This window comes from Oryx dammah, unplaced genomic scaffold, assembly GCF_014754425.2.
Source record: "Oryx dammah isolate SB20612 unplaced genomic scaffold, SCBI_Odam_1.1 HiC_scaffold_21, whole genome shotgun sequence".
In the NCBI taxonomy this organism is placed as follows: Eukaryota; Metazoa; Chordata; class Mammalia; order Artiodactyla; family Bovidae; genus Oryx; species Oryx dammah.
The window spans coordinates 41,941,318-41,965,618 of record NW_024070205.1 but is presented as its reverse complement, the minus strand read 5'-3'; the positions used below and the strand labels follow the sequence as shown (position 1 = coordinate 41,965,618).

At 38.8% G+C, this 24,301-nt stretch overlaps 1 protein-coding gene across 1 annotated transcript in view; it reads left to right on the top strand.

Annotated features, from left to right (window-relative positions):
* MROH9 (maestro heat like repeat family member 9) overlaps positions 1 to 23,004 on the top strand; it is a 97,773-nt gene extending 74,769 nt beyond the window's left edge. The window contains exons 18-23 of the mRNA XM_040262840.1: positions 788 to 940; positions 1,043 to 1,159; positions 1,742 to 1,844; positions 19,095 to 19,157; positions 21,122 to 21,411; positions 22,759 to 23,004. Coding sequence (XP_040118774.1) covers positions 788 to 940; positions 1,043 to 1,159; positions 1,742 to 1,844; positions 19,095 to 19,157; positions 21,122 to 21,411; positions 22,759 to 23,004 — 972 coding nt within the window. The remainder of the gene's footprint in view (positions 1 to 787; positions 941 to 1,042; positions 1,160 to 1,741; positions 1,845 to 19,094; positions 19,158 to 21,121; positions 21,412 to 22,758) is intronic.
* Positions 23,005 to 24,301: the final 1,297 nt, after the last annotated feature.

Genomic DNA, 24,301 nt, shown 5'->3' with positions numbered 1-24,301 from the left:
TCCCCTTCCCCTCCAGCCTTCAATCTTTCCCAGAATCAGGCTCTTTTCCAATGAGTCAGTTCTTCGCATCAGGTGACCAAAGTATTGGAGTTGCAGCTTCATCATCAGTCCTTCCAATGAATATTCAGGACTGATTTCCTTTAGGATTGACTGGTTTCATCTCCTTGCAGTCCAAAGGACTCATAAGAGTCTTCTCCAGCACCACAGTTCAAAAGCATCAATTCTTTGGCTCTAAGCTTTCTTTATGGTTCGACTGTCACATCCATACATGGCTACTGAAAAAGCTATAGCTTTGACTAGATGGACTGTTACTAGCAAAGTAATGTCTCTGCTTTTTAATATGCTGTCTAGGTTGGTCATAGCTTTTCTTCCAAGGAACAAGAACTATGGATGGAGGTTCATGACATTGTACAGGAGACCGTGATCAAGACCATCCCCAGTTATATCTTTAGTATGTTATTAAATACTATCTTCCTAAATTTAAGAAGCTCACTTTTCACAGGGGATTTTCTTTCATGTAATATGAATTTTGGTAAGTAAGTCTTACTTTAAAATCAGAAGAAGAGGTGACTTCTTAGACCCAAGGTGAATCTTTTCTAAAGACAAATGATAAATATACACACACACATATATACACATCATATATAGTGTATATACATGATATAAATATATATACTATATAGTGTGTGTGTGTATATATATATACTTACTATATGTTGGTATATATATATAGTGTGTGTGTGTGTATATATCCTCAAATGAGGTCTTTTCCATGTTCATGTTTTAGGGTAATGAAGGTGTTCGGAGTATGGCCATTCACCACTTTGGTCAGTTACTCATGGACATGAGTCAATACACATGGATGCTAAACAATGTGGTTTATGCAGGCTTGGTGCCTCTGATCCTGTTTTTGGAAGATACAGAGGAAAGAGTAGTTAAAGTAAGTCCTGAAATTTTGTTTTCCTTAGTTTTGCAGAGAATCACAGTGTTTTATATAACACCAGATGGAATGGATCTTTACTGACCTTTTTCTGTTTCACAGGCGTGTAAATATACATTAAAAATCTGTGCCTCAGAATTAAAATGGTCAACATCATATTTCCTAAAGGATGAATATTACAATTTTGAGCTGGTGGTGCTCAACATCTGTAACAATCTTGTAAGTGTCCACTCAAGATTTACTATCTTAAGAGTTACAGAAACCATTTTAAAGGATATACAAAGTGATGAAAAGCATAATGGGCACAAGGTGAATCTAGAAGGACTCTGAAGAGAAGATAATAAATGGACAGTTACAGCCAGGGCTTGAGACCAGAGAAAAATTAAACTCTCCCACTTTCTTCTCCTTTACATGGATCATCTATTTTTTCTTCCTCCAACCCACCTACTCTGAGCAGTGTAAAGATGGGCACAGCATTTCAGATCACCAAAAGAAAAGCTGGAATTACTTTTCTGTGCCTGAATGAGCTGGTTTTCTGAAAATCAGCATAAACTGCAACAATAGACAGGTAGGGATGGAAGGATTTTAACCAAAGGTTGGAAACCCAAAGACTGGATATCATATAGCAAGCTAAATAATACCTGCAAGCAAGAGAGTAACGTTCCTACATAGAAACCCCCAAGTTTTAACCTGGCCCTGATTTGGTATAAGCAACCAAGTTCGTTTCCCTGGAAACCTCTCTGAATTTAGCATATGTGTATTTTCAAGAAATGAGAGAATTTTTTTCCTTTTTATTTTCAGCTTATTTCTCATCAAAAATACATTAGAGATTTGATATCTGAGACCTTAGGATTCCTGGAGAGTTCCAGAACATATCTGAGAAGAGGATCAGTTATTTTACTAGGTAAGTAAAATTCAATTCTCATTTCCTAATTTGTCTTAACAGGTAAGGAATGGATAGCAGCTAGAAGATTCCTTGAAAAAATTACAGATTTTCTTTGTTTAGGATGGACTCCAATTTTCATGATGGTATCTATAATGAGCAGAAGTTAAAATATATGATGAGAATAGAGTTCTATTTTATAATACATAGCTGAGTATAAGTATGTAATTAAACTATCATACAAAATATTCAACCAGATTAATTTCAAAATTTAAGAAGGTGGCAAACCACTACAGTTCTCCTTTGCTGCTTAAAAATCACCTCTCCCCATTGAAGAATAATACATTTTTTAAATGCCAGTCTTTAACAAAACATGAACATCTCTAACACAAATTACAACATATGAGTGATAGTCGCTCCATCCTGTTCGACTCTTTGCAACCCATGAACCATCACCTGCCAGGCTCCTTTGTCCATGGAATTCTCCAGGCAAGAATACTAGAGTAGGTTGCCATTCCCTTCTCCAGGGGATCTTCCCAAATCATGGACTGAACCTGGGTCTCCCACATTGCAGGCAGATTCTTTACCATCTGAGCCACCAGGAAAGCCCACAACAGATGAAGAAGAGCTACCAAATCCAATAAAGTTCAAAAAAAGAAAATGTAGAGTTGAGGGAGTACAGTTAGATTCTAAAAGAAGACAACCAAAATTTTTGACCTTGAACAAATCTGACCAACCAGTTTTTTTCCTTCTAGCTTCTTACCACAAAGATTTGGAATGAGAGGAAGGAGTTCCCATTTGCCATCAGGAAGTACGTAGGGCATCAAGGAATGAGAAAATACTTAGTCATATCATACTTGTGGGCTTCCCAGGTAGCTCAGTGGTAAAGAGTCCACTTGCAATGCAGGAGACAAATCAAATTCAAAAAAAAGTTTCTACAGAGTACTTGAAAATGATAATAATTATATCCATGAATCCAAAACTTTTAAAAATAAAGGTCTATAGATATAAGTGCTCAGGAATATATAATGGTAAAATGGGAGCACATGAAAAATAATCTTTCAAAGTATGGTAGAAAGTATAAGAAAAATATATAACCATTATTAAAGAAAACAAAAACTACATTGCAGGCAATGGAAGAAAATACATAGTGTTGATAACCCTGTAAGGGACAAGAGTAAAAGGTTGAGAAATGTTAGCAAAATAAGATGTAAACCAATAAGAAATAGTTTGAAAAGTTAGGGAGTAACAATAGAGAAGACAGATTACAGAAAGATAATATCCCTGAAAAAAAATGAACAATTAAAACAGAAAAAAGTATTCAAAGATAAAATTTAAAAACTAAAAGAATTTTTAATTAAATATACTGAAGTGGTAAAAATTTTCAAGACATATTTTATACAGAATAAAACATTCCTAACAAAGTTATGGGACTTTAGAGTTAAAGAATTCTTTGAACATTTGGGTAAAAAAAGTCACCTATACATTACAAAATAAATTAATCTTCCATTACACTTCTCCACTTCAGTATTCAACTCTAAAATATAGTACAATAATACCTACAAATCCTTAGTAGAAACATATGTGACCAAAGAATTTTAGATCATCAAAATTATGCTGTGCTGTGCTTAGTCACTCAGTCGTATCTGACTCTTTGCAACCCCATGGACAATAGCCCGCCAAGCTCTCTGCCATGGGGATGCTCCAGGCAAGAATACAGTAGTAGGTTGTCATGCCCTCCTCCAGGGGATCTTCCCAACCCAGTGGTTAAACCCTGGTGTCTTGCACTGCAAGTGGATTCTTTGCCATCTGAGCCAACAGGGAAGCCCAAGAATACTGGAGTGGGTAGCCTATTCCTTCTCCAGGGGAGCTTCCTGATCCAGGAAGCAAATCAGGGTCTCCTACATGGCAGGCAGATTCTTTACCAGTTGAGCTACAAGGGAAGCTCCAATAAAATTATATCCAACTATAAAGATAATAAATATTTCTAAAACACAAAAACTCAGCAAAACTTCATTACCATGAATTCTTAAAGAAAGCATTGATGGATGGAATTCAGCCAACTAAAGAAGGAATGGATAAATTATTGCATAAGAACATCCAGATGTTCAAGCTGGATTTATAAAAGGCAGAAGAACCAGAGATCAAATTGCCAATATCAGTTGGATCATCGAAAAAGCGAGAGAATTCCAGAAAAACAGCTTCTGCTGTAGTGACTATGCCAAAGCCTTTGACTGTGTGGATCACAACAAACTGGAAATTTCTTAAAGAGATGGGAATATCAGACCACCTGACTTGCCTTCTGAGAAATCTGTATGCAGGTCAAGAAGCAACAGTTAGAACTGGACATGGGACAACAGACTGGTTCCAAATCAGGAAAGAAGTACATCAAGGCTGTGTATTGTCACCCTGCTTATTTAACTTATATGCAGAGTATATCCCAAGAATGCAATGGCACCCCACTCCAGTACTCTTGCCTGGAGAATCCCATGGACAGAGGAGCCTGGTGGGCTGCAGTCCATGGGGTTGCTAGGAGTCGGACACGACTAAGCGGACTTCACTTTCACTTTACACTTTCATGCATTGGAGAAGGAAATGGCAACCCACTCCAGTGTTCTTGCCTGGAGAATCCCAGGGACGGGGGAGCCTGGTGGGCTGCTGTCTATGGGGTCACACAGAGTCGGACACAACTGAAGCAACTTAGCAGCAGCAGCAGCAGAGTACATCATGAGAAATGCGGGGGTATATGAAGCAAAAGCTGGAATCAAGATTGCCAGGAGAAATATCAATAATGTCAGATATGAAATTGATACCACACTTATGGCAGAAAGCAAAGAAGAACTGAAGAGCCTCTTGATGAAAGTGAAAGAGGAGAGGGAAAAAGTTGGCTTAAAGGTCAACATTCAGAAAATTAAGACCATGGCATCCGGTCCCATCACTTCATGGCAAGTAGATGGGGAAACAATGGAAACAGTGACGGACTTTATTTTGGGGGGCTCCAAAATCAATGCAGATGGTGACTCCAGCCATGAAATTAAAAGACCCTTGCTCCTTGGAAGAAAAGTTATGACCAACATAGACAGCATATTAAAAAGCAGAGACATTACTTTGCCAACAAAGGTCCATCTAGTCAAAGCTATGGTTTTTCCAGTAGTCATGTATGGATGTGAGAGTTGGACTATAAAGAAAGCTGAGCACTGACATTGATGCTTTTGAACTGTGGTGTTGGAGAAGACTCTTGAGAGTCCCTTGGACTACAAAGAGATCCAACCAGTCAATCCTAAAGGAAATCAGTCCTGAATATTCATCGGAAGGACTAATGCTGAAACTGAAACTCCAATACTTTGGCCACCTGATGTGAAGAGCTGACTCATTTGAAAAGACCCTGATGCCTGGAAAAATTGAAGGTGGGAGGAGAAGGGGATGACAGAGGATGAGATGGTTGGATGGCATCACCAACTCAATGGCCATGAGTTTGAGTAAACTCTGGGAGTTGCTGATAGACAGGGAGGCCTGGCATGCTGCAGTCCATGGGGTTGAAAAGATCTGGACATGATTGAGCGACTGAACTGAACTGAAGAACATACAGTATATGCTTAACAGTAGGACTTCCAGCTCCCAATCCATTTTTCACTATTTTTTACATTTCTCCATGCCTCTGAAAACTGACCTCTGTGTTTTATATACCCCAGGATCCCTTGTTTGCTTACTTCAGGTTCATATAGCATTTAGTGTCCATTAATGTGAGATACCAAGGGAACGTTTCATGCAAAGATGGGCTTGATAAAGGACAGAAATGGTATGGACATAACAGAAGCAGAAGATATTAAGAAGAGGTGGCAAGATTACACGAAAGAACTGTACAAAAAAGATCTTCATGACCAGGATAATCACGATGGTATGATCACTCACCTAGAGCCAGACATCCTGGAATGTGAAGTCAAGTGGGCCTTAGAAAGCATCACTACGAACAAAGCTAGTGGAGGTGATGGAATTTCAGTCGAGCTATTTCAAATCCTGAAAGATGATGCTGTGAAAGTGTTGCACTCAATATGCCAGCAAATTTGGAAAACTCAGCAGTGGCCACAGGACTGGAAAAGGTCAGTTTTCATTCCAATCCCTAAGAAAAGCAATGTCAAAGAGTGCTCAAACTACCGCACAATTGCACTCATCTCACATGCTAGTAAAGTAATGCTCAAAATTCTCCAAGCCAGGCTTCAGCTATATGTGAACCGTGAATTTGCTGATGTTCAAGCTGGTTTTAGAAAAGGCAGAGGAACCAGAGATCAAATTGCCAACATCTGCTGGATCATGGAAAAAGCAAGAGAGTTCCAGAAAAACATTTATTTCTGCTTTATCGACTATACCAAAGCCTTTGACTGTGTGGATCACTATAAACTGTGGAAAATTCTGAAAGAGATGGGAATACCAGACCATCTAACCTGCCTCTTGAGAAATCTGTATGCAGGTCAGGAAGCAACAGTTAGAACTGGACATGGAACAACAGAGTGGTTCCAAATTAGAAAAGGAGTACATCAAGGCTGTATATTGTCACCCTACTTATTGAACTTCTATACAGAGTACATCATGAGAAACGCTGGACTGGAAGAAACACAAGCTGGAATCAAGATTGCTGGGAGAAATATCAATAACCTCAGATATGCAGATGACACCACCCTTATGGCAGAAAGTGAAGAAGAACTAAAAAGCCTCTTGATGAAAGTAAAAGAGGAGAGTGAAAAAGTTGGCTTAAAGCTCAGCATTCAGAAAACGAAGATCATGGCATCCGGTCCCATCACTCCATAGGAAATAGATGGGGAAACAGTGTCAGACTTTATTTTGGGGGGGCTCCAAAATCACTGCAGATGGTGATTGCAGCCTTGAAATTAAAAGCCGCTTACCCCTTGGAAGAAAAGTTATGACCAACCTAGATAGCATATTCAAAAGCAGAGACATTACTCTACCGACTAAGGTCCGTTTAGTCAAGGCTATGGTTTTTCCAGTAGTCATGTATGGATGTGAGAGTTGGACTTTGAAGAAGGCTGAGCGCCGAAGAATTGATGCTTTTGAACTGTGGTGTTGGAGAAGACTCTTGAGAGTCCCTTGGACTGTAAGCAGATCCAACCAGTCCATTCTGAAGGAGTTCAACCCTGGGATTTCTTTGGAAGGAATGATGCTGAAGCTGAAACTCCAGTACTTTGGCCACCTCATGCGAAGAGTTGACTCATTGGAAAAGACTCAGATGCTGGGAGGGATTGGGGGCAGGAGGAGAAGGGGACGACAGAGGATGAGATGGCTGGATGGCATCACCGACTCGATGGACATGAGTTTGAGTAAACTCCAGGAGTTGGTCATGGACAGGGAGGCCTTGCGTGCTGCAATTCATGGGGTCGCAAAGAGTCAGACACGACTGAGTGACTGAACTGAACTGAACTGAAATGAACTGAACTGAATGCATTTGTTTGGAGGGAATGATGCTGAAATGAAACTCTAGTACTTTGGACACCTCATGCGAAGTGTTGACTCATTGGAAAAGACTGTGATGCTGGGAGGAATTGGAGACTGGAGGAGAAGGAAACATCAAAGGATGAGATGGCTGGATGGCATCACCGACTCAATGGACATGAGTTTGAGTGAACTCCAGGAGTTGGTGATGGACACAGAGGCCTGGCATGCTGCAATTCATGGGGTCGCAAAGAGTTGGACACAACTGAGCGACTAAACTAAACTGAACTGAACTGAATGCATTTAATGTTACAGGAGTATGCTTAGTATTCAGTAGTAATTGTAACAGTACTAGTCACAACTTATCCCATCTAGAATTCCCTCTGAGCCCCCATTGAGAAATACTAATCAGTAAATTAAATACAATTATAATAAAAAAATAGATCCATAGATCTTGACAAATTGATTCTGGATGTATGTGGAAGCTCAAGACCAACATATGAGATATAACTAACAAATTGTAGACGATCTGTTACTCATTCAAGGAAAGATGAAACCTGTGAAACAGTATAGAAAGCCTAGAAACAGATCCACACATACAAAAACTCCTAATATAAATATTAGAACTAGCAATGTATATCACATCAGAAATGATGGGCTGTCAAATAAAAGGTGCTAAGGCAATGAAAATGCACACACACACACACACACACACACACACAAATTCCTACCTTACAACGATACAAAAATCAGTTCAAAGTGTATCAGATCATGTTAATGGAAGGAAGATCTAAAAAGAAACTTTGAAATGTATGCAGTATTTCCATGAAGGACTTGCAAGTATTACTGAAATACACAAAGAAAAATTAAATAAATAGAAAGGTATAAGCGACATTTATGGAAAGAATCAAATTTTAAATGTGTCAGTTCAGTCACTCATTCATGTCCAACTCTTTGCGACCCCATGGACTGCAGCAAGCCAGGCCTCCCTGTCCATCACAAATTCCCAGAATTTACTCAAACTCATGTCCATTGAGTTGGTGATGCCATCCAACCATCTCATCCTCTGTCATACCCTTCTCCCCCAACCTTTAATCTTTCCCAGCATCAGGGTCTTTCCCAATGAGTCAGTTCTTCACTTCAGGTGGCCAAAGTATTGGAGTTTCAGCTTCAGCATTAGTCCTTCCAATGAATATTCAGGACTGATTTCCTTTAGGATGGATTGGTTGGATCTCCTTGCAATCCAAGGGACTCTCAAGAGTCTTCTCCAACACCACAGTTCAAAAGCATCAATTCATCAGTGCTCAGCTTTCTTTATAGTCCAACTCTCACATCCATACATGACTACTGGAAAAACCATAGCTTTGACTAGAGGGACCTTTGTTGGCAAAGTAATGTCTCTGCTTTTTAATATGCTGTCTACGTTGGTCATAACTTTTCTTCCAAGGAGGAAGAATCTTTTAATTTCATGGCTGCAGTCACCATCTGCAGTGATTTTGGAACCCCAAAAAATAAAGTCTGCCACTGTTTCCCCATCTATTTCCCATGAAGTGATGGGACTGGATGCCATGATCTTAGTTTTCTGAATGTTGAACATATCTGAGGTTATTGATATTTCTCCCTGAAGTCTTGATTCCAGCTTGTGCTTCCTCCAGCCCAGGTTTCCCATGATGTACTCGGCATATAGGGTTTCCCTGTGGCTCAGCTGATAAAGAATTTGCCTGCAATGTGGGAAACCTGGGTTCAACCCTTGGGATGGGAAGATCCCCTGGAGAAGGGAATGCCTATCCACTCCAGTATTCTGGCCTGGAGAATTCCATAAACTGTATAGTCCATGGGGTCACAAAGAGTCAGACATGACTGAGAGACCTTTACTTCACTTCACTTCACTCTGCATATAAGTTAAATAAGCAGGGTGATAATATACAGCCTTGATGTACTCCTTTTCCTATTTGGAACCAGTCTGTTGTTCCATGTCGAGCTCCAACCGTTGCTTCTTGACCTGCATACAAGTTTCTCAAGAGGCAGGTCAGGTGGTCTGGTATTCCCATCTCTTTCAGAATTTTCCACAGTTTGTTTTGATCCACACAGTCAAAGGCTTTGTCATACTAAATAAAGAAGAAATAGATGTTTATCTGGAACTCTCTTGCTTTTTTGATGATCCAGCAGATGTTGGCAATTTGATCTCTGGTTCCTCTGCCTTTTCTCAAACCAGCTTGAACATCTGGAAGTTCACGGTTTATATATTGTTGAAGCCTGGCTTGGAGAATTTTGAGCATTACTTTGCTAGTGTGTGAGAAGAGTACAATTGTGTGGTAGTTTGAGCATTCTTTGGCATTGCCATTCTTTGGGACTGGAATGAAAACTGATTTTTTCCAGTCCTGTGGCCACTGCTGAGTTTTCCAAATTTGTTGGTATATTGAGTGCAGCACTTTCACAGCCTCATCTTTTAGGATTTCAAATAGCTCAACTGGAATTCCATCACCTCCACTAGTTTTGTTCATAGTGATGTTTCTGAAGGCCCACTTGACTTCACGTTCCAGAATGTCTGGTTCTAGGTGAGTGATCACACCATCATGATTATCTGGGTCGTGAAAAGCTTTTTTGTACAGTTCTTCCGTGTATTCTTGCCACCTCTTCTTAATATCTTCTGCTTCTGTTAGGTCCATACTATTTCTGTCCTTTAATTGTTTCCTAAATCAGTCTGTACGTGGAATGAGATGCCAATTAAAATATCATTGGGACTTTTTTCAAAACTGACATGCTAATTTTAAAATTGGTGTAGAAAAGTTACCATGCAGGAATATCCAGGAAGTTCTAACCAAAAAAGAAAGTGGACTAGCCTTATCAGATATTACTATAGCTACAGTTGGGCTTCCTGGTGGCTCAGTTAAGAATCCACCTGCAATGCAGGAGACCTGGGTTCGATCCCGGAGTCCAAAAGATCCCCTGGAGGAAGGCATGGCTACCTACTGCAGTATTCTTGACTGGAGAATTCCATGGATAGAGGAGACTGGCAGGCTATACAGTCTATGGTGTCACAAAGTGTCAGGCACGACTGAGCAACTAACACAACAGTAATTATAATCATGTGGAATAAATAGAAAAGTGGAATAAAATACCATTCAAAAATAACTACTAAAATGTACAATTTTTTAAAGTAAATCATTGGTTTTTAGTAATAGCGATGAAAATATGGAATATTCCTTAAATGGTTTGGGAACATCTGGTGAGCCATCTGGAATTTTTTTGATTACTTTACCCCTCTTTTAATTTTTACATTAGATAAATTCCAGATGGTCAAAGCTCAGATACTAAAAATTAAACCATAATATAAGTGAAATTAAACAAAATTTAGAAGAATTTGCTTTATAATCATGGGGTAGGTAAGATTATTCTAAGTAAAAATCATAAAGAAAAACTTGACACACTATGTGGAAGTAAACATTTCTGCAAGTAAAAACCACTATAAACAAATTCAAAAGGCAAATTGTAATAAAACATGTTTATAACACATATCATATATAAAGGGTGAATAAGTTCTTACTGGTAGCTCAGCTGGTAAAGGATCTGCGTGCAATGCAGGAGGCCCTGGTTTGACCCTGGGTCAGGAAAATCTCCTGGAGAAGGGATAAGCTACGCACTCCAGTATTCTTGGGCTTCCCTGGTGACTCAGATGGTAAAGAATCTGCCTGAATTCAGAAGACCTGGGTTTGATCCCTGGTTTGGGAAGATCCTTTGAAGGATGGGCATAACACCCCACTCCTGTATTCTTGCGTGCAGAATCCCCATGGACAGAGAAGCCTGGCAGGCTACTCTGTCCATGGGGTAGCAAAGAGTTGGACACAGCTGAGCAACTAAACTCACGGATAATCATGACGGTGTGATCACTCATCTAGAGCCAGACATCCTGGAATGTGAAGTCAAAAGTGGGCCTTAGAAAGCATCACTATGAACAAAGCTAGTGGAGGTGATGGAATTCCAGTGGAGCTATTTCAAATCCTGAAAGATGATGCTGTGAAAGTGCTGCACTCAATATGCCAGCAAATTTGGAAAACTCAGCAGTGGCCACAGGACTGGAAAAGGGCAGTTTTCATTCCAATCCCTAAGAAAACCAATGCCAAAGAGTGCTCAGACTACCGCACAATTGCACTCATCTCACATGCTAGTAAAGTAATGCTCAAAATTCTCCAAGCCAGGCTTCAGCTATATGTGAACCGTGAATTTGCTGATGTTCAAGCTGGTTTTAGAAAAGGCAGAGGAACCAGAGATCAAATTGCCAACATACGCTCGATCATGGAAAAAGCAAGAGAGTTCCAGAAAAACATCTATTTCTGCTTCATTGACTATGCCAAAGCCTTTGACTGTGGATCACAATAAACTGTGGAAAATTCTGAAAGAGATGGGAATACCAGAGCACCTGACCTGCCTCTTGAGAAACCTGTATGAAGATCAAGAAGCAACAGTTAGAACTGGACATGGAACAACAGAGTGGTTCCAAATAGGAAAAGGAGTATGTCAAGGCTGTATATTGTCACCCTGCTTATTGAACTTCTATGCAGAGTACATCATGAGAAACGCTGGACTGGAAGAAAAAAAAGCTGGAATCAAGATTGCTGGGAGAAATATCAATAACCTCAGATATGCAGATGACACCACCCTTATGGCAGAAAGTGAAGAGGAGCTAAAAAGCCTCTTGATGAAAGTGAAAGAGGAGAGTGAAAAAGTTGGCTTAAAGCTCAACATTCAGAAAATGAAGATCATGGCATCCGGTCCCATCACTCCATGGGAAATAGATGAGGAAACAGTGGAAACAGTGTCAGACTTTATTTTGTGGGGCTCCAAAATCACTGTAGATGGTGATTGCAGCCATGAAATTAAAAGACGCTTACTCCTTGGAAGAAAATTTATGACCAATCTAGATAGCATATTCAAAAGCAGAGACATTACCAACTAAGGTCCATCTGGTCAAGGCTATGGTTTTTCCAGTGGTCATGTATGGATGTGAGAGTTGGACTGTGAAGAAGGCTGAGCACTGAAGAATTGATGAGTTTGAACTGTGGTGTTGGAGAAGACTCTTAAGAGTCCCTTGGGCTGCAAGGAGATCCAACCAGTCCATTCTGAAGGAGATTGGTCCTGGGATTTCTTTGGAAGGAATGATGCTGAAGCTCAAACTCCAGTACTTTGGCCACCTCATGCGAAGAGTTGACTCATTGGAAAAGACTCTGATGCTGGGAGGGATTGGGGGCATTAGGAGAAGGGGATGACAGAGCATGAGATGGCTGGATGGCATCACTGACTCGATGGACGTGAGTCTGAGTGAACTCCGGGAGTTGGTGATGGACAGAGAGGCCTGGCATGCTGCGATTCATGGGGTCTCATAGAATCAGACACGACTGAGCGACTGAACTGAACTGAACTGAACTGAGCAACTAAACACGGCATAGCAAATAATCTTTACAAATCCCTAAGAAAAGAAACAACCCACTAGGAAAATGGGCAAAATACATGAAAAAATTTATTTGGTTCATATACATAAAATTTTCACAGCTTCATTCAAAAAGTGATGCAAACAATTGATAAAGTGTTTCCATCATTCAAACTGACAAAGAACAAAAAAGTTTATACTCTACAGTTCTGTCCAGGTTGCAGGAAATAGGCAATCACATTACTGGTTAGTGTAAATAGCTACAATCTCTAAGAACAGTTCGGCAATATCCATCCAAATGTGAGATGCATGTTCTTTTGACTCAATAGTCTCCTCCCAAGAGAATTTATCCTCTGATATACTCACATATGAGAAGTGATATGTGTATGTAGATATTCATTGCATCATTGGATTTATAATGCCATCATTCTTAGCATGTGGTTTTTATCCTTCTTTGTCTTTTCTGATTAACGTCAGCATTTTAGCAGTATTATGTGTGTGTTAGTCACTCAGTCATGTCGGATTCTTTGTGACCCCAAGGACTGTAGCCCACCAGGCTCCTCTGTCCATGGGATTTTCCAAGCAAGAATACTGGAGTGGGTTGCCTTTTCCTTCTCCAGAGGATATTCCCAACCAAGGAATCAAATCCAGGTCTCCTGCACTGCAGACAGTATTAGCAGCATTACACCAAGAAATAAGCAAAAACATGAAGGGCAAAAGGTGTCACTGGATTAATCTAATTATGGCTTAAACAAGATAGCAGCTGGTTTCTTTCTTATTTACCAATCCTAGTGTAAGTAGACTGGTGCCAGTTCTTTTGTTGCTCTTGTATTCTCATCATACAGTTTCCTACATCAGAGCCAAGATGTTTGCTCTAGCTCCTGCCCCCACTTCTATGTAACAGTCAACTGGAAAGGGAAATATATCAAGAGGACACAGCCATCTCTGTAAAGAGTGAATATAACCTACTAAATGATCATTTGCCCAGAACATAGACATGTCCCCATACCTAGCTGCAGAGAAGTCTTGAAAGTCTAGTCATCTGCTCAACAACCATGTGTCCAGCTAAAACTCACTTTAGTTTTACTAAGAGAACTAAAGATAAAGAAGTAATTTTTTTTTAATTAAATGCTAAGAAAATTTATTTGATGTTGTATTATATGGGAACTTTGTAATATCGCTTCCTTTCATTATGCAAGCTTATCATTTATCTGTAATTCACATTTTATTAAAATAACCAGTAAGAAAAACTGAAGCAATTAATAATGCAAATTGTTCATCATTAAAATGAAATGAAAGCTAATTCATAAGATAACATAAGAAAACTAATATTATTATTATTACTAACAATTGTTTCATATTACATATTTTCAAAACCTTAGCATTGTCCTGCTACTTTTCTGCTACCTCACTGTCCATTGAACAACAAACTAAGTTCTATACAATCAAACTATTATTAACAGATTAACAGTATCTGTTAAAGCAGAATATTTTATCTAACTTTATCATTTACTTATCTCTCCTGAAAAAGTATTTGTACATTGTGAATAATTTATCTGATAATATTCATAGTGCCATACTTTAATCATTTTTGCTATGGACTGAGATTTTTTTTTTCCCATCACATTTATTCCCTTAAAATCTCATTTATTTCCCGTAGAATCCCTAATTGCTCCTCCCCACACACTAAGTTCAATTCAGTTCAGTCACTCAGTCATCTCCAACTCTTTGTGACCCCATGGGCTGCAGCATGCCAGGCTTCCCTGTCCATCACCAACTCCTGGAGCTTACTCAAACTCATGTCCATTGAGTCAGTGATGCCATCCAACCATCTCATCCTCTGTTGTCCCCTTCTCCTCCCACCTTCAATCTTTCCCAGCATCAGGTCTTTTTTAGTGATTCAGTTCTTCACATGAGGTGGCCAAAGTATTGGAGTTTCAGCTTCAACATCAGTCCTTCCAATGAAATTCAGGACTGATTTCCTTTAGGATGGGCTGGTTGGATCTCCTTGCAGTCCAAGGGACTCTCAAGAATCTTCTCCAGCACCACAGTTCAAAAGTATTTATTCTTTGGTGCTCAGCTTTCTTTATAGTCCAACTCTCACATCCATACATGACTACTGGAAAAACCCTAGCTTTGACTAGATCGACCTTTGTTGGCAAAGTAATTTGACAATAGGGACAATTAGTACTCTCTAGCATAGGAAATTTTCATTTGTTTATTTGTACCCTCCATCTAACTCTAAAAGGAATTACACTGGATTACAAAATTAAGCAAAAGTATGCCAGTTAAGGATACCTCCACAACACAGGGCTTTGTCTTTAAGCATTTGTCTTAAATTCTTAAGCCCATGTTCCACCTGTCAATGAGAATATCCCAATTTTATTATCTGTAAATCATATTATCAAAATAATATATTGCTGTGATTTTTGTGATCCCTATTTTGACTGAGGTAGGGGCAATGTGAAATATTGGTGAGAATATATAAGCTGCCACTGAAATCTCAGAATGAATACCTACTAGCCATGTGACCTTCACCAGATTTCTTTATCCTTATGAATTTTTATCAGGCTTCCCTGGTGGCTCAGTGGTAAAGAATCTGCCTGTCAGTGCAGGAGATGCAGGTTTGATCCTTGGGTTGGGAAGATGCCCTGGAGAAGGAATCGGCAACCTACTCCTGTCTTCTTGCCTGGAGAATTCCATGGACAGAGGAACCTGGTGGGGCCACAGTCCATGAGGTCACAAAAGAGGCAGACATGACTTAGTGGCTAAACAACAATAACATGAATTTTTATGATGTGTAAAAGGAAGATAATAAGAATATCAACAAAAATATTTTTAAGTCTATCTGAAAACATTTAAAAGCTTTTATAAAGGCAGTAAAGAGTAGAAAAACTAAAAGAAGTAGGCCTGATACTTGAGGGTTATTTTCCTTTATAGATTTTCCAATTCTAATTTCAAAAAGGGTAGTGGGAGGCTGATAAACTATGAAGAAATTTTAGCTGTTTCACTGAACCAGTGGAACAAAACTTGGAGTGGATTGACAATGAGGAGGGATCCTGGTAAAAACACCCAAGTTTTCTACTTGATCCCTGATGCCTCTACCCTAGAAGTAAGAGTAAACTAAAAATATACCAGCCCTTATAATTATTGAATCTTTGAATATCTAACTCCATGGTTGAATTAAAGAGATATACTTCTAGCCTAACTGCGTGCCAAAAATGCAAAAACAAATCCTCTCTGGGAGAAGATAAAATGCCCAGAGACTAACAGTATCGACACAAACCTGTATACACTATAACTGATATTTAATTTTAAAAAATCATTTAGATTTTTAATTACAAGCAAGAACTGTAGAAACAGAATCTAGTATGTACAGTTATTCAACTTTATCAGATATGAAGTTTTAAATAAATATGATTAGTATGTTCAAAAGATTACACAATGAGATAGAATGCAGATCTCAATGAATGAAGTTAGCAGCAGATTAGAAAGAACTGAAATGAGATTAAGAGAATTAGAAATGTCAGAATAAACCAACACAACATTGTACTTATCCTTCAATTTAAAATAAATAAATTTAGGAAGAGAAAAAAGAAATATCAGAATAAAATATTCAGCCTCAAGATCAAAACTTGAAAAGATAAAAATGGAAAATATGAAAAGAGCATAAGAACATGAGATATGGTTAAAAGGCCTAATATACACTTCCATGAGGATAGTGGGAAAAAATGAGACTAAATACTTAAAGAGATAATGACCAAGAATTTCCCAAATAAGGTAATAACAAGAAATAAAATGGATAAGTTTGGAAAAAAAGAAAATAAAACTTCCAAAATTTGCAGATAAATAATTGAGTATTTAGAACACTAGAAAGAATTCAGAAAAATTATAGGAATTAAATTTAGCAAGTTTTCTATATATAATACCAATATATAGAAATCAACTGAGTTTCTACACACTTAACAATATTAGAAAATTAATCTTTTAATGCCTAATACATTGCACCAAAATTTATCAAATATCCCAAAATAAAACTATGGAAAGAGGTACAAGACTGATACATAAACATACACACACAAAACAAAACAAAACTAGAAAATTCTGAGAAGTTTTTTAAAATACTTAAAGTGATATATCATGTTAATGGATTAAAGGTTTAATATTGTAACATGGTCAGCTCTCCTCAACTTGATTGGTATATCTGATACAACCCCAAACAAAATTTTACCAGGAGTTTTGGGTGTGTATGTATATGAAATATGAGAAGTTGATTCTAATTTTTACATAAAATTTAAGGGTTTGAGAATAGCCAACACAAAGTTGAAGAATTTATACCATCAGATATCAAGACCTATCATATATTAAGGTAATATAGAAATGGCACAATGATAGACTGGAGTTAAGACACTGACCCTCACACAATTTTTGATGTAAATGATCCTACAAAGCAATAGGAAAGGACTTTTTTTTCTCTCTTAACAGTGCTTGAACCCCTATTTTATGCCATATAATTTCAGTTGAATTTGAAATCCAAAAATGTGAAAGGGTAAAACAATAAAGTTTCTAGAAGTAAATATGGGAGAATATCTTTATGACCTTGCTGCGACTGCTAAGTCGCTTCAGTCGTGTCCGACTCTGTGCAACCCCATAGATGGCAGCCCACCAGACTCCCCCTTCCCTGGGATTCTCCAGGCAAGAACACTGGAGTGGGTTGCCATGTCCTTCTCCAATGCATGAAAGTGAAAAGTGACAGTGAAGTCGCTTAGTCGTGTCCGACTCTTTGCGACCCCATGGACTGCAGCCTACCAGGCTCCTCCGTCCATGGAATTTTCCAGGCAAGAGTACTGGAGTGGGGTGCCATTGTTTCTTATCAGGACTCCAAAACTCACTAATTGTAAATTGGACTGCAATAATTTAGAGGACTTCTCTGGTGGACCAGCAGTTAAGAATCCCACCTGCCAATGCAAGGGTCACAGGTTTGAGGCCTGGTCTGGAAAGATACCACATGCCTCAGGACAACTAAGCCAACGTGCCACAGCTGTGGACCCTGTGCTCTAGAGCTTGTGATCCACAAGAGAAGCCACCACGAGATGCCCCCACTAGCCACAACTAGAGAAAAACTCCTGCACAGCAGCAAAGATCCAGCACAGCCAAAACATAAATAATTCTGCTCATCAAAAAGAAAAGTACAAATGGAAAAGTTTTGCCCTGGGGTAGGAGAAAATATTTGTAATAGGTGTAATATTTTTAAAAGACTAGTAACCAGAATTTAAAATGCCCAAAAATAAATAATTTAAAAACAACTCAATAGAAAAACAGGCAAGAGACATACAGAACAGACATTTTGCAAAAGAAATATACGACTGTATATCCAATATACAAAATTATATATCTAATTATATATTAAATATATATAAAATTATATATCCAATTTGTGTATCCAATATAATAATACCACCAAACCCATGAGATTGACTGAAAGATTGACTAACAATTATCAAGTGTTAGGGAGGATGGAAAGCAGTAGAAATGTTCATACAATGCTGGTAGGAGTGAAAATTGGTAATCACCTTGGCAACTCTTCTGCAGTAATGATTAAAGGTGACCACAAGCATATTCATTAGCTAGTAAGTCCACTCCTAGCTATATACCAAACAGTAATGCATATAAATCTACACCAAAGTTCATGTACAAGAATGCCCACAATAACATCACTACTCATAATAGCCTCAAATTAAAAACAACACATTGTCCATCATAAGCAGAATGGCTAAAAAGTGATACATTAATAAGATGGCATAGCATACAAAAAGCATTCAGAAAACTCTTTCTGTGAAGAACCAGATAGGAAATATTTCAGGCTTTGAATACCAGGCTCTGTGGCAACCACTCAACTCTGCTGTTTGTAGGGTGAGAAAAGCTGGAGATGATCCATAAGCAAATAAGCCTATAAGCATGGCTCTGTTTCGAGAGGACATTACTAACCTCTGTCATGTAGCAATGGAAATGAATGAACTATTGCTATGTTTAAAAACAGGACAAATCTCACAATGTAGTGTTGAGCACAAGAATATATTCTGAAAGGTGAAGGAGGAAATTGGGAAGGACATAAAGGCGGCTCCTAGGATAATGGTAATATTCTATTTAAAGGCCTAGATGGTAGCTACAAGTATTCACTCTGGTCATTTATTAAGGTATACAAATGTGATTTGTGCACATTTATACACACACATATATCTCAATAAAGATTTATTAATTATTTTAAATCACTAATAGATTATTCAAGAATAATCTAGAGATATTTTGCTTTGAAGAAAGCACTGATGGTAGATAATATCAGATAATGTATTTTCATAATATATTTTGGGATAACTTTAATTTTAATTTGTGCATAGGGTACTTGGCAAAATTGGGTGGCCATTTACTGCTCAGAGATGAAATTGATGTTATGCTTGAGGGTAAGTGTTGAAATTATAATGAAATCTTTATATATAGGCCTAAATAACTTCCCTATTTGTGATTCCATTTATATCTGAGCTCTATAGTGATGCCAGGGATGGGAGAGTACTACAGAGGTAGTTAGGTGGTTAAGGGGAAATCAGTAGAAGGACTGGGTTAAGGGACATCTTTTTTTACTTTTTATTCTTTCCCTCTATCTTTCTCTCTCTGCTTCAGTCTCTCCATCTACCCCTCTCATTATCTGAGACCTAGCTATCATCCTAGAATCCTTAGGAACTACAGAGAGTTAATTCAATCACTCATTAATTCATTCAACAAATATTTATCTGGCATCTACTATATGACAGCACTATTCTAAGAGCAGGACATACAGCAGCAGACAAAGCAAAGTCCCTTTCCTTAGAGAATTTACATTTTAGGAGATAGCAATATATACTTGCATCAGAAGAGCTTCTCTGATACCTCAGTTGGTAAAGAATCCACCTGCAATACAGGAGACCCTGGTTTGATCCCTGGTTTGGGAAGATCCCCTGGAGAAGGGAAAGGCTACCCACTCCAGTATTCTGGCCTGGAGAATTCCATGAACTGTATAGTCCACGAGGTCACAAAGAGTCAGACATGACTGAGTGACTTGGGCTTCCCTGATAGCTCATTTGGTAAAGAATCCGCCTGCAATGCAGGAGACCCCAGTTCTATTCCTGGGTCAGGAAGATCCACTGGAGAAGGGATATGCTACCCACTCCAGTATTCTTGGGCTTCCCTGGAAGCTCAGCTGGTAAAGAATCCACCTGCAATGTGGGAGACCTGGATTCAACCTTGGTTTTGAAGATCCTTTGGAAAAGGGAAAGGCTATCCACTCCAGTATTCTGGCCTAGAGAATTCCATGGACTATAGGGTTGCAAAGACTCGGATACGACTGAATGATTTTCACTTTCACTTTTCAATACTTATTCTATCAAAATGTTTGGATCTCTCTCGGCCTCTGCCTATTTCCCCTTCAGGATCAGAATTTCAAACAGGTTGCAGCAGAAAATAAGGTGGCTGCCTTCCTTCCTTCTTTTGGTAACAAACTATATTGAAGAGCCATTTTAGATTAGTAGAAACACTGAGTGGAAGATAGAGATTTCCTGTATACCTCCTGCCCCCACACATGCACAGCTTCCTCCTATTACCAACATCTCCCAGCAGAGTGGTATATTTGTTACAATTGATGAACCTACATTGACACATCATTTTCTTCCTTCTTCATTTTTTCATTCACTCATATTTATTAACAGCCTGCTAAATGCTAAGCGCTCTCTCCATGTTACTCAGATATTTTTGTTTGCTCTCTTCCTCCTCCTGTTCCTTCTCCTTTTTCTCTCATTTCTACATCTATCTGTTTTTTCCTTCTCTATTTCTTTTTATTAAGAAAGAAAATAATAACTTCCCACAGGCTTAGCATCTGGATATAATGATATTTGCGTTTTGGTATATATTTAATTGCAGGTATTTTTAAAGAATATAAACTATTGTGTATTTATTTTTTAAACTATCATAATTGTTTTATAATATTTTCACTTACTCATAAACATCTTTTCATGCTAAGAAACATGAGTCTACATCATCATTTAACATGTATGTCCCATTTGGCTTTATGATATTACATTAATAATTTTAAGCCCTTTCCTGCTGATGAACATTTAGACTGATTCTAATTTTTTCATTATTCTGAGCAATATTGTGCCTATTCATGAATATATATTTATGCTGTCTAGCAGAATGCTCAACACATAATATGCCCTCAGCACATAATGAGGTCCAGTGAGGACAGAAGACAAAAACTTCCTGGATGCTATTTGTCTAAGTAACAAAAATTAGGGCAGCAGGGCTCCTGCGAAAGGTAGTGAGACTGTTTTGAGTCTGAGAGCTTCTCAGACTATGAAAGCAATGTTTTGAATTAATGGCCTTTCTATTGTTACAGCTATTGACCGAGTGATTCGGGATGAAGATCCTGTGATCAGGGAGTTGGCAGAAAAAACAAACAAAATTTTTATGGAAGTAGCGTATAAATTGACTACCTCAAATATTAAACAAAGCTTCCAAAGACTGTTTAACTTCATCTACTTAAAAAAACTGAAGCTTCTTTATAATTATAACCCGACCAAGGACCTGACAGGCAGTCCTATGGGGATTAAAGAAATCAGGAATGATAAAGAAGCCGTCATAAATGATAATTATGAAGATGGATTGGTAAAGAATGAAGGTGCATCGGTAAAGAATGCAAGATTCCCCAGTGCCTTGGAGCACTCCTCATAAGAGAAATGATTTCCTTTCTCCCTTGATAACTGGAGTCCTTTTTAGATATTTTTGTGAAGGATTCAAGAAACTTTTATAGTCTCTTCTTGATCCTCTGCTCAAACGTAGAAATGTACAGCCTCTCTCTGTCTGACAATGATTAAAAAGCCTTACTTCTTCAAAACCACTAATAAAACTGAAAAAAACATATAAGCAAAGTGTTTGATGAGAAACTCTTGGATCTTGATGCGGTCAGTACTTACCTACTGAACATCTTCTAAGTGCCAGACACTGTGCGGGAATATTTGGATGATGTCAACAAGGTTCCCATCCTCAGGAAGACACACAGTATTGTTCTTTCCATCCTGCACTGTATGCTGCCTGTTGTTGTTCAGTTCCTAAGTCATGTCCGACTCTGTGACCCCATGGACTACAGCATGCCAGACTCCTCTGTATTTCACTATTTCCCAGAGTTTGTTCAAACTCATGTCCATTGAGTCAGTGATGCTCTCTAACCATCTCATCCTCTGCTGCCCCCTTTTCCTTTTGCCTTCAATCTTTCCCAGCATCAGGTCTTTTCCAATGCGTCAGCTCTTCCCATCAGGTGGCCAAAGTATTGGAGCTTAAGCATGAGTCTTTCCAATGCATATTCAGTGTTGATTTCCTTTAGAATTGATTGGTTTGATCTCCTTGTGCAGTATTTACAAAGGAAGAAATAGCATTGCAGGGGAAGAAGATTGAGAGCAGGCAAACTTTTCCAGGTAGAGATATTGAGACAAGAAGAGTGTTGGGGGAAGCTGGAGAGTTTGTTGTGGAAACAGATGGTTAAGGAGAGAAGAATAAGTAGAGTTGAAACCTGAGGGGAAGAGTGTGCTCTGCTAATGGCTTTAAACTTTTTTGAAATGAAAACTGCATAATCAACCTAGTTAGTGGTCCCCATTGCCATCAGGATCCAGTTTAACACTTTATTCTGGTTTATAAGAAAGTTGATATATAAATGCTGACCTGCAGTGATCTTGCCTGACTTAAGGCTTCAGGTTCATCTTCCACTCACCTCACCTTACCTTCCTCCCACCTGTGTCAAAGCCACAGGAACATCACTTATAGTTAGATGAAAGCCCCTTTTCTTCCATTACTTCCAGTGTTGTGGCTTTGGGATGGGTCAACTTGCAGTTCACACACATTTTCATCTCTCTGCCAGCTCACCTCGCTGGTGTGGGGCATGGGCCACTCTACTTTCCCTTGGGTCTTCCTCCAGCTTCTGTCACTTCTGGGGCAAGTGGGTTGAGTAATGTTGACAAAAGACACCAAATTCTCGTGCAGGACAACCACATCATCAACATCCTCAGTGTCGGAGGCAGCAAGAGCCTGACACAGTCCCCAGCTTGTGGGTTCTACCTTATCCCTGCTCCCCACTTTACACCCACCTTCCCTTCCCAGTTGCCTGTCCTGCAGACTTCAAGCTCCAACATCAGATGTGAAGAGAGCAACCTTGCAGAGATTTCTTCACCTGCTTCCACAGCTGCTTACAGTCAAACCTCTGGTTCTGCCTCTCTGATTGAACCCTGACTGATATATCTGAGATGCATTTCCAGTCCTCTTTGATCAGATAGTTGGATGTTGTTCCTATGTTTTGCCTTAATGCTCTGAATACCTATTATTAAATTCATCACACTGTAGTGAAATTACTAATGTCCTTCTCTCTCTGCCCCACAAAACTGAAATTTCCTGAAAGGAAATGTTACACTTGGTTAAGTACTCTGGAATTCATAGTCTGACACCTAATATATGCTCAATGAATACTTGTCAAATGAATAAAATGCTAAAGCGACATATTGCTCTCATGCTTCAATAAGAATTTTCAGATAATTATGAGTGCTACTTCATATTAGAAATGATGACAGAATAAATTATTTTAATTTACCTTTTAACCCATATTATTTCATATCTTCCAGATGTCCCAGACCTAACTTTTCCAAATCACAGCAAATTTTCTTTCCCACCTTCTAAGCTAACAGGATACCTAATGTGGTATGCTGAACAATAACCTCTTTAAAGATAACCAATTCCTAATCCCCAGAATCTACGAGTATATTTTACATAGCAAAAGAAAATTTACAGTCATGATTAAATGACATGATCTTGAGATGGGAAAATGATTTCTGGATTATCTGGAGTGGCTCCATGTAATTGCAAGACTCTTTATAAGAGGAAGATGGAAGTTAGAGAGGAAAGATTTTTGAAGATGCAGTGATGCCAGCTTTGAAGAGGGAGATGGGGGCCATGAGGCAAGGAATTCAAGGAATACAACTCTAGCAGCTGAAAAGGGCAAGGAAATGGATCCTCCCCATTTGTTTCAGCCCAGTGAAACCCATTTTGGGCATCTGAGCCCCAAAACTATAAGAAAATAAATTGGTACTGTTTTAAGGCACTAATTTGTGGTAATTTGCTAAAGCAGCAGTAGGAAGCTAATATACCTACCTAGATTTCTACAAAACAAAGCAAGCCAAACCAGTTCATAACCCTTCAACCTTGGCCACCCTCAACTCTCCCCACAAAAACAGACATAACAACAGTGGACCTTATACAAATGTTGAAAGTGAAAGTGAAACTGAAGTCGTTCAGTTGTGTCCCACTCTTTGCAACCCCATGGACTGTAGCCCACCAGGCTCCTCCATCCATGGAATTTCTCAGGAAAGAATACTGGAATAGGTTGCCATTTCCTTCTCCAGGGGATCTTCCTGACCCAGGGATCGAATCCGGGTCTCCCACATTGCAGGCAGATGCTTTTTTTTTTTTTTTACAATATGAGCCACCAGGGAAGCCCTGCTATACAAAAGTTGAGGGTTTTGTAAAAGGTCAGATA